General features: G+C 46.7%; 1 protein-coding gene across 1 annotated transcript in view; it reads right to left on the bottom strand.

Moving 5' to 3' along the window:
• LOC101913311 (alpha-2-macroglobulin-like protein 1) overlaps positions 1–9,196 on the bottom strand; it is a 30,994-nt gene extending 21,798 nt beyond the window's left edge. The window contains 8 exon segments of the mRNA XM_027782445.2: positions 582–634; positions 982–1,144; positions 2,186–2,369; positions 7,043–7,141; positions 7,203–7,237; positions 8,628–8,754; positions 8,889–8,953; positions 9,113–9,196. Of these exon segments, the coding sequence (XP_027638246.2) occupies positions 582–634; positions 982–1,144; positions 2,186–2,369; positions 7,043–7,141; positions 7,203–7,237; positions 8,628–8,754; positions 8,889–8,953; positions 9,113–9,196 (810 nt within the window).
• Positions 9,197–10,518: the final 1,322 nt, after the last annotated feature.

Below are 10,518 nucleotides of genomic sequence, written 5' to 3' on the forward strand. Positions count from 1 at the left end.
CAGCTGCAGTTTTAAGGGTGTCACAGAGGTATAGGATCACATAGTTTGGAAGGAACCTCTGGAGGTCACCTAGTCCAACACCCCACTGAAGCATGTCTTAGAGCAGATTGCTCATAGCCTTCTCCAGTTGAGTTTTTAACATCTCCAAGGATGAAAATGCCTTCTCTGGGCACCTGTTTCAACATCTGATTACCATCACAATGAAAAAGTTTGTCCTAATACCTAATCAGAATTTCCCATGTTCCAACTCGCAGGAGCCAGATGTAGAACACCCCTCCCTACCACACATCTGGGTTGCAAACTATTCACTCCCTACATGACACCACCACATCAGCAATCGGTACGTCCCATACTTGTTCTTGCGTGACCATTTTACCCAAATGGCCAAGAGACATGTACGCCACCTTCCTGAGTTACCAGCCTTTACTTGAGTTACTGTTCTCCTCTGGACACCCATCAAGCCCGGTCCAGGGACAAATGTGGAAAAGTTGGAGCTTCGGCAGATGAGCAGGGCAGAAAGAAAGCAGGATCCACGCATGGAACAAGGCAGCTTTTCCACAGCTCCCCCAGGGCTGGCTTACCGAATCGTTGAGTGCAGCGAATTCCTCATCCAGAGTCACGATGCGAAATTTCACTGAAGGTGAGGAAATCAGGGAACACATTTATCAGATATCAGTTCTTCCCTACAGACCCCTACTCTACCTGTTTCCCCAGCTCCTGTCTCCATTCTATACACATTTGTGATAACTGATACGGACATTCCCACATGAAACAAACCACGGACAATGACCTACTGCCTCCTGCAACTTCACAGTCACCACAACCTGGACATAACAGCCACCTCAAAACATCACTCAACAAGAGACATTTTCTCAGAGCCTTCTGCCTTTCCTGACCGTGAATTTCAGGCAATTGCAGGCTTTCCATATGGTGTTCCCAGCAGAAAGCCTAGCCATGGCTGATCCCATTTGCAGTTCTCACCTGTCTGCCCTGGTTGATAGACAGGCTTGTCTGTTTGGATGAAGGTACCACTGCTGGCTTTGAAGATCAGGACCTTTTTTTTCTCCTCAATACTGACCCCTTTGCCTGTGATGGTCAGTTTGACAGTGGCAATCTCCTCTGTGCCATCAGCTGGAGGTGCAACCTACACAAACAGGAAAGGAGAGCACGCAGCCCCCAGTAATCTTCTGGGGGCCCTGAGCAGGAATTCAGAATAAAGTGGAAGAACTAACCGGTTTCAGTTCCCCTCCACCTGTACCAGGACATGCCCTCCAATATCAGGATCCGGATCACATCCAGATCTCACTCAGTTCCACATGACAGCAGGAAGCCCTGCATGTCACGGAATCTGTCCTTTCCACCCCTGGTTAAGGAACTTTGCCTCCGGTAACAAGCAGATGCCTGACACCTGCGAGTGTTCAGGCTTGGTCAGGAAGACGGGCAGATGCCAGAAAGGTGGGAGATGGTAGCAGGGAATCAAAGGAGAGAGATCGAGCTGTAGCACAGCCTTAAATGCCAGGCCTTCAGAGTTACCCAGCATGTACAAGTAAGAAAGCCAGATTAGAAGAGAAAACCGGAGGGTCTTCCTGATTCCAGCAACCAAAGACCCCAGCAGCCTCAGACAGAATATACTGTATAATAGAAGTGATACTGTTAGGCACATCTACCTTATCCTAGATCTTGTCTAAAATCTCACTAACAATGAATAAGCTCTGAGATGATATTTAAAAATAACAAGCACATCCATTTCCATCTTCAGCAGCTCCTAAGAGCTGAGCTGCTGCCCGACTTCGGGTCCTACAAACTGCAGTACGTCATGCAAACCACCATTTCCCCAAGCTTTAGCTTTGGAGCTGTACAAGGCCTTCAGAGAAGAGCTAAAGCTGCTTCATCTGGTCTGGGATGGAAGAGGTGGAAGCAGGTGGGTTCTTCTTAAGTATCCAGAAGCATGGTAGATTTTAACGAATGTAACTTCAATTTAAAAGTTAGATTCAGAAGGGGAATTCGGTGCTGACAAACAGACACTGTGCTGGGCTATACATCCCTAGTCACCAACCATTCCCCTTCCTAGCAGTCTCACTTCAAGGCAAAATACACCCTGTCCACATTATCCCTGGTTAGGGAGTAACACAAGGGGAGTTCCTGAAGGGAAAATCAGTGATGGCATTTGCCTAGGGCAGCTCACCCAGAACTTAGCGCACTTGAAAGTCTTCTCCTTCTGGATGGTTTCTTGCATTAAGAGCTCATATCCTGCAGAACGCTCCAGGACCAGGTTCACTTGAACCTTTGCTTCATAACAGGTGATATGCAGGCAGGCAACTTGGGTGGATGGGTAGCGGAGATCTGCAGGGATCACCACCAGGTAATGTCTGGGGCAGGGGAAAGAAGACATCAGAGGTGGCATCATGTTGAAGACTCAGAGATGCAAAAGAGCTTCCCTGCAGTGGCCCACTACTGCAGAATTCCTCAGCAACGTGCCATGGCTGCAGTCAATATTCAAAAGCAACAGTGAACCCAAGAAAGTGATTGCTTTACTGGTAACTTGAGAAATAGTTCCTGGTTGATTAGCTTAGGTATAGCCCTATAATCTTTTTCAAACCCCTTAACTCCAGCCATCCCTTGAACTCCCCCAAATCCCTTCAGGTCTTCAGAAGAATTGGCCTCAGTCTTGCAATCTAGACACCAGTGATTTGATCTGGTGTGGCAACTGGAGAAGCTAATGCATGGGAAGCAAGGTGCATGGCACAGCTACCCTTTGGGGTGATCTGATAGAGCAGGAAGCACAAGAGCTGACAGCATGGAATGTGGTCCATCTACTTAAGACTGATGCCTTCACAAAATAGACCAAAACAGAAGTTCAGCATCACTCACAGTTGGTGAAAAGCAGCTGCAGTGTGGAACAGAAGGCTCAGGAGGATGGCTGTCCTCATCCTGGGGGATCTTGCTGCCCAGTCTCCAATAGCCCTCTTCCTCTGAAATCACTGAGGCTGTTTTTAGGGGGGAATTTCTTTCTAGCACAGCCTAAACAAAGAGGTGGGATGGGGGGACAAGCCGGTCTCTCCCCACCGCTTCCTCTCTCCTGAGGTTATATGCAGGCAGCAGTGGGAAGGGTGCGCTGCACCAAGTGCCCCTCAGCCAATAGCAGCCGCTTTGGCCGCCATCCACCAGTTCAGGACATCCCCTCCTGCAAGGCTGCCATGGAGACATCTAACCAAATGGACTTCTCATGGTAAAAAAAACCCAAAAAAACAGAGAGAACTTTGCTGATCAGTGACCCAGGCCAGGTCCTGATCACTTGTCACTTGCGTCCCTTTGTTTCAGCCAGAGATGGATTGCGGCTGTGCAGCCGGCAGCAAGAGCTCACCCCAGCACACGGCAGGCAGCGTTGTCGTTTGGGACAGAGGCTCAGTAGCTCTGGATCAGACTGTGGGGCTGTGGACCTCCTTAGGCTGTTTGGCTTGAGAATGGGACCAAATCCTTGCACATGCATAAGGAAGCACTGCAGCAACACTCCCACCAGCCAGCAACCGCTAATGAACCAACAACGTGGCCTTTTCCTTCCCTGCATACAATGAGGGAAATGGAAATATATATTGGACAACAGAGGTCTCCACCAGCTCCCTGCAACACCCATTAGCAGTGGCACTAACCTGCAAGGAGCGGGGCTCAGGAACTGGTTCCAGTTCCTCATTGTTCATGTCTGTGTCTGAAAGGTCTAGGGAACAGGGATACAGCAGTTTGGTTCAGGTTTTGAACCTGAGCATCAGGTTAACACATGGGACATCTGCTAGCACTGATGACAACCTGCACAGAAGGGTAGACAATTATGCCGTTTAACCAGCCAGGCCTCCAGACAAGCGTGGTCACCATGTAAATTGCCCGTTGTGAGTGGTACACAGATTGCATTAACCACACCTGAGATGTGTGTGAGACAGCATAAGCTAGCCCAGGCTGAAATGTACCGGGGACTGTCCTAAGAATACAGACAGCTACAGCTCTGTGCCTGGAAATATTTCCCAGTGCTGTTTAATACAGCTGATGCAGCCTAAGCTTTCCATAGCTGGGTCCCAACGTGACGTTACTCAAGCAGCTGGTTGGGATCTCTTTGTCTGGCAAAACCAGCTTCCAGGACACCCAGAAATTTCCAGCTAATTTGGGATCCCTGTTCCCAAGGCTCTTCACACTCTTTTTCCAGATGGGGTTGGGAAGACTGATCTCCATTTTACGTCTATCACTGGGCCACTCTAGAACAAGCATGCATCCTGGGGGCTATACATTACGCACAGGAGCTGTTACTGCTAGCAATGCCTGTGTCTCAAGTAAATATTTTACTGTTCAACTGATTGAGATCACCGGCCAGACACCAGATATCCCAACTGATTTCAGAAATCAGCTTTGAGGTGGTCTAAATGTCAGGCTCTAGGCAAGGAGGACTGGACACTTTTTATTTTGATGGACACATTATCCCCATTCTTGTCTCTTTGCGAAGGAAGGTCATATTACCGAGAATGGCAGGCAAACGTATACACTTTTAACTAAAACCTGAGATTTCCCTACAGAAAGCACGAGCCGGATCTGTCATAAATCAATGAACCATAGCCAGAGAGGTCCAGCTGCCAGCAGGCTTCTGACCAGGGCCAGCACCAGGGAGATCTCTCTGACCGTGTCCCCACCGTGGTGCTCCTCCTGCTGTGTTTGCCCAGGTGCGTTCTCTATTCCTTGCTTGGCTTCAGCAAACCTGGCTCTTGGTCACAGGAACATATATTTGAAGGATCTGCATCAAAGGCAGTGACTGACAGCCGCACAGGTGTCATAGACCCGAACAAAGGCTCTGAAATGGAGACAGCACGGCAAGGCTGTGCACAGTTTCTAGTTCTGTAGCTTCTCTCCCTAAATGAGGCGGCCTTTTGTGATAGAAACGCTGAGCCAAAAGGCCCATGGGGAGTAAAGGATCTGCCCCCGCTGAAAACACGCTGTTCAGCTGGAGCAAAGAACATAGTACATACTGACAACGCCAATTCTCCACAGATAACTTGAGTCAAAAATGAAAAGGAAGAAGAGAAGACTTAGTAAAGGTCACACCTATGATCATGGAAGACATCTTCCATGATTCAGAATGAGGATCAGGAGTAATGGCACCTTAGAAATCATTCCAATGTTTTAGTATCTTTGAAGAAACAAAAAAGGCAATAGTATCAATGAGAAGAGTACTGGGGAAGCAGTGAAGTCTGCAGAGCACTGACAGCACGCTGTGCGGAGAGGAGGAAGTAATCGGTTTCTTTGAAGAATCACATCTGTTAGAGAGCCTGTAGTGCAGAATAATTCATCTAAGCAACTGAATCATTCTTCATTCTCCTCTAGACACTCATCACCAGCTTCATACAGGCCTAGGGCCTCCTCCATTGTTGCCTTCTTTCCTTTGCATCCAACTTCATGCTCCCCATCACTGACATTTCCAGCTCGCCTCTCACAGGCACATATGCACAACTCTGTAACTACTCTGTAGCACCTTCAAAGACAATGAGATTTGATATCCTTGTGTTCTGATAGTGAAGGATACTTCTGCATTAAGGATACTTCACAGTCCATGCAGGGTTCACGAACATCTGTGAAGCCATAATATTTCTGCAACCTGACCACCATCCATAACATAACGAAATCCCTCAAAAGAATCTCTCTGTAATGCCACGGCAGACTGCTGCACCCACTTTCTGCTGCCTTGACAGCTGAATTTTTCCACTGCACCAAAGCCAAGCAAGGAATTGAGAACACACCTGGACAAACACAGCAGAAGGAGCAGGAACTAACTGGGTCAGAAAGCTTGAAGGCAACATAGTGTAAACTGTCCTATGCCTCTCTCAATGCTTGGCTTCTACACCAAGATCATTCAAAGAACTGCAGGTCTTTTGAAATTTTTGCCCAGAAATCTAGTGCAAGCCATTAGACTGAAGGCTTTAAATGTGTTAAATTTTTATTTAATTTAAATGTGGAATTGAGCTTTGGAGAATTATAAAACTATGCCCAAGGGAGTTTGGAAACCTTCACAAGAAAGCTCTCAAACCATGGGTGTGCCACGGATCTCTCTCCAAAGAACAGGTGTGAACCCTGAAACCTGCAGCTTTGCTTACTTTTCACTAAAGGGCACAAATAACTAGTGCCACCAATTTCTAGCTACCACTCCCAAAATCCACACAACCCATTGAAAGAGCCTATTATCTTCTGAACCTCCTTCGCCTAATACCAAAGTTCTGCTTCTTGCTTCATCTCTCCTATTGACCCCGCTGAACTCAGAAAGTCTCACCACCACTCCAGACTTCTCCGAATCACAATGTCCTGACTTGTAAATTCAAATCAAGTAGATCAGCACTCATGGAAGTCGAAAACTTTTACAAGTTGGTAAACTGGCTCAACCAAAACCACAAAGACCTCCAGATCTGAATGCTGTGGCTTAGAAATCTTCTCTAGTTTTAACAAAGAATCAAAACTTAAACCAGAAGGTAAAGTTTGGGGTCTAGATAAAGCAAGTTCCAGCAGAATAATTGTGGGGAAGCCTCTAGTATATGTAATATATTTGTGGACATATTTGTCAGGCATTACACGAGATTCTAAATTTTGGTAAAGCCACTTACTTTCTTAGTTAAGTGGCAACTTTGATTACACCCAAGGAGCCCCTTCTTGGTGGGAGGGCCAACCAAAAATCATTTTGTATAGAAACAGTCACAGTAAACTGACCTGAGACTTTGCAATAGCTTGGAAGAGCTGATCTTTGAACACTGCCAGACACTGGGCAGAAGGCTACACTCAAAGTCAGGATATTTCCTGAAATTCTTGTGACTGTGCCTTTTCTATTTAACGTAGGACTGAGCATACAACTGGAGATGAACCACACAGCAAGTGATAGAGACTTGCCCACAATTACTGAACACAGGCTCGGAAGTTTAAAATTAAAAGGTGTGTGGAAGACGCATCAACATAAAACAGATAGCCAGTGTTAAGATGCAATTCATAATGCTGCTCTACCTGCACCAGCTATTTTGATGACACACAAGCATATGCCAGGTTCAGAGGTGTGCCATCATTCTGGAGGCTGCATCAAGAAAGGAACAGGGAAGATTTCTTCCTTTTGAGGAAAAGTATCAAGAGATTATTCTTCTTCCTCTGGCAATCCCATCAGTCCCTTCTCTTGCTTCCCTCCTTTTCCTCTGCTTTCTTCTTTGGGTAGCCTTCCTTTGCTGAGCTGTAAAGGATAGGACACAGTAAGCAGCTGGCCAGCTCACAGATGACCAGAGCCATAGTCCCCAGGCACTTGGAGGGAAAGGACCTGCCACACAGGGTGGCTTTCTGCCCACTGGTGTGCTCAGTCAGGGGAGATAGTCTCTATTTAACAAAGCTCTTTTCTCTCTGAGCTTATTCTTCTCCCACCCTGCAGTTCTGTTGGGATTTTGTCCTCATTTTACTGCACATTGGGAAGGTGACAAAAGTTGCTCCCTATGGCAGACACCAGCTATTGCATCCAGCACCCAGACCCAAGCAGTTTCCCTCAAGCTCTGCACAGTTTGAAGGTGTGATAGCCATCAAGGGGCCTAGCTGCTAAATACCAGGAAGACTTCAGGGACGCTATAGATAGGTAGCTAAATTTTCTGTCTCTGCACACTCTAAGACATGTTACACCACAGAGCATTACAGGGCTGGGCTAGGTGGAGTACTCGCCTAACTATTTAAATAGCTGTGGGGCACCCTACAGCAATTAAGCCTATTTGTTTTCCATAGGAAGGACTGAGATGATTTACACCGTAAGTTGTACTGGCTATATGTGCAGAAAGTTGGGCAATGTCTGGATCTCAGGCTGCAGTTTCACCAGCCAAGAATCCACAGGGTCACATGTCAGTATCGCAGACGAGTGAGGGATCTCCAGGTTCCTGTGTTTGCAGGCATTCCAGCCAGCAGCTGCTTGGACCATGTTGGTTCCAAACCACTTTTCTTCTAGAACAGTCAGAAGAAGGAGGGAGAGGTGGGAGAGATAAAGTACGAAAGGGTTCATCATCCCTTATGTTGAGCTTCCCCTTCGCTGTTAAGCCATGGCTCAACAACAGTTCCCATCCACAGCACAGGTGTGCCAGGGGAGGTTTAGATTGAAGATTAGGAAAAATTTCTTCACCAAAAGGTTTGTCCAGCATTGGAACAGGCTGCCCAGGGAAGTGGTTGAGTCACCATCCCTGGAGGTATTTAAAAGATGTGTAGATGTGGCGCTTAAGGACATGGTTTAGTGGTGGACTTGGCACCGTTACTAGATTTATGGTTGGACTTGATGATCTTAAGGGCTTCTTCCAAGCTAAACAATCGTATAGGTCTTTCTTCTAAAGCGTTCCTGAACTTGCTTCTGTAGAGAAGCAGATACAGTCACTTCTCATACCCTGCTTGTCACACGGAACAGCAAGATTAGGGTGTTCAGAGAAATACCCATCAAGAGGTACCCCACATTGCTATTTATTATTCCCTCTCTTAGTATGTAAACGTAAGCAAACACAGCCCCTTGCCAAAATTTACACCTGCTATGGAGTGAGACTAGTGAGCAAGGGCCAGCCTCCTGGCTGCACGTCGGTGGCCACGGGAAAGAGCTGCCATACGTGTGCACAGAAGCCACCACCCTGCTGCTTCCCAGCCACCTGCTTCAGAGCCACTTGGGTGATCTTGTCACCTATGAAGACGTACTGCATGGCTCTCAGGAAGCATTTGGTCAGGGAGGCTGTCAGCCTAGAAGAGAGACCCTGAGACGGGAGCACAGGCTACCAACAGCTGGGTCTCCATAAGGAACGGCAGAAAGTTTAGGAAGACTTGTTCTTTACCGTACTGAGAAAGGCATTTGTTTACCAGAAGTTGCCTTTCACATGACTGCCTCAAAATCCAGTGGAGGATCCGTTGCTATCTTTGAAGAGAAGCTCCCTCTGGCAGCCTGTGTGGGAGAGAAATAAAAGTGAAATTTTTTCCAGAAGCAACAACTCATATTGTATTCCTTAAGAAGGAACCACCTGATAATGCAACAAGGTCACTCAGTACTGGAGGTAAAGAAATGGTGTAACAGATCTGACGAACCTGTCTGCAAGAATCTCACAGCTTTAATCTCTAGCTCTTCTCTCAGCTGTCCTGCCTTCTCCAGGAACTGCAGCACACAGATGATGGGGGCAAACACAACCATGTTCTGCACCCCACAGCCAACCAGGCATCTGTCTGGGGTGCAGAACCAGACAGTGCAGGTTCTCCAGTGATGTCACCTGGGCATCAAAGATAGAGGACAAAGCAAGGGCAAAGCTCTCATATTCAGGCAAATGGGGTTTGCTTCCTTAACACCACTACTTACCCCATATCTCTGCCTGCTTTATACCACAAATCCTCTCAACATTTGTCCAACTACTTGTTACACCATCCAGCACCTTCTGCAAGCCTCCACTCCGCTTCATCCATTTCTATGCATGTCATTCTTCCCCTTCAGCATCTTCTCATACACGCAAAATGCGGCCATGTCAGTACATCTTGGTTTAGCAACTCAAAGAGTTGGTGTAGGAGGGAATTATTGTTCATCCCAGTCTTCAGCAAATAATTTCTACTTGTTCAATTTCAAAACAGGGATTTTAGTAAAAAATGTCACTTTTTACTCAAAACAACATTTATTGTCTCCATTTGGGACACTTTCAAGTGAAGCAACACAGTTGAAAAGGAGGACTATGGTGGGTATCTCTCATTAAAAGAACCGAAATAATGGGCAAGTCACTATCTTCAGCTGGTAGTTAACCTCATCCTTGAACACTACCAGCGTTCATTGAACCCTGACTTGCAAGCTACACCAGACTGACCAAACCTACCTGTTCAGAAAGCAAACAAAAATAATTTTTCAAATAATAAACACAAAAGGCACATACAATACACACATGCATTCCTAGCAAGTTTATATAAATCATGTTCCCATTAGGGAAAGACAACTCTTCCTCACGTACTAAAGGTTTTTCAGCACCATCACCTGTTCACTGTAGATTTTCACTCCCCAGGCCCAAAATTCTGTCGTGACTGAGGCCCTCCCTGTCTGTTCGGCTCACACCTACCCTTCCAGGCAGCAGGGGAATGGTAAGACTTCTCCACCAACATGGCTTACAGCTTGTGGAAAACACAAGGGAAACACATTAAGGGCAGTATAGCAACAAAAACTGTTCACATCTGCAAGACTTGCGGACTTTGCTTGAACAAAGACTTTGTATCACAGATTAGGGACCAGCATTGCTCTTCCACCCACTCTAAAGGAACCAGGGGAAGTTGGGAATGTCTTGGCACCTCCATAATGACATTCCCTAATGGTGGCCCGTGTATTGTGTCTTCCTCTCATGCAGCCTCACACCACAAATGGGCTCAGCCCAGTTACAGAAATCTTGGGAAAAAGCAGGAAGAACTATGCAGAGTTCAGAGGACTGGTGACTTCCATGGAGGACGACCTGGTAGTTTCAGGAGAATGTTGGTGTTCTGAAGTGA

Source organism: Falco peregrinus, chromosome 6, assembly GCF_023634155.1.
Source record: "Falco peregrinus isolate bFalPer1 chromosome 6, bFalPer1.pri, whole genome shotgun sequence".
NCBI classification, from domain to species: domain Eukaryota; kingdom Metazoa; phylum Chordata; class Aves; order Falconiformes; family Falconidae; genus Falco; species Falco peregrinus.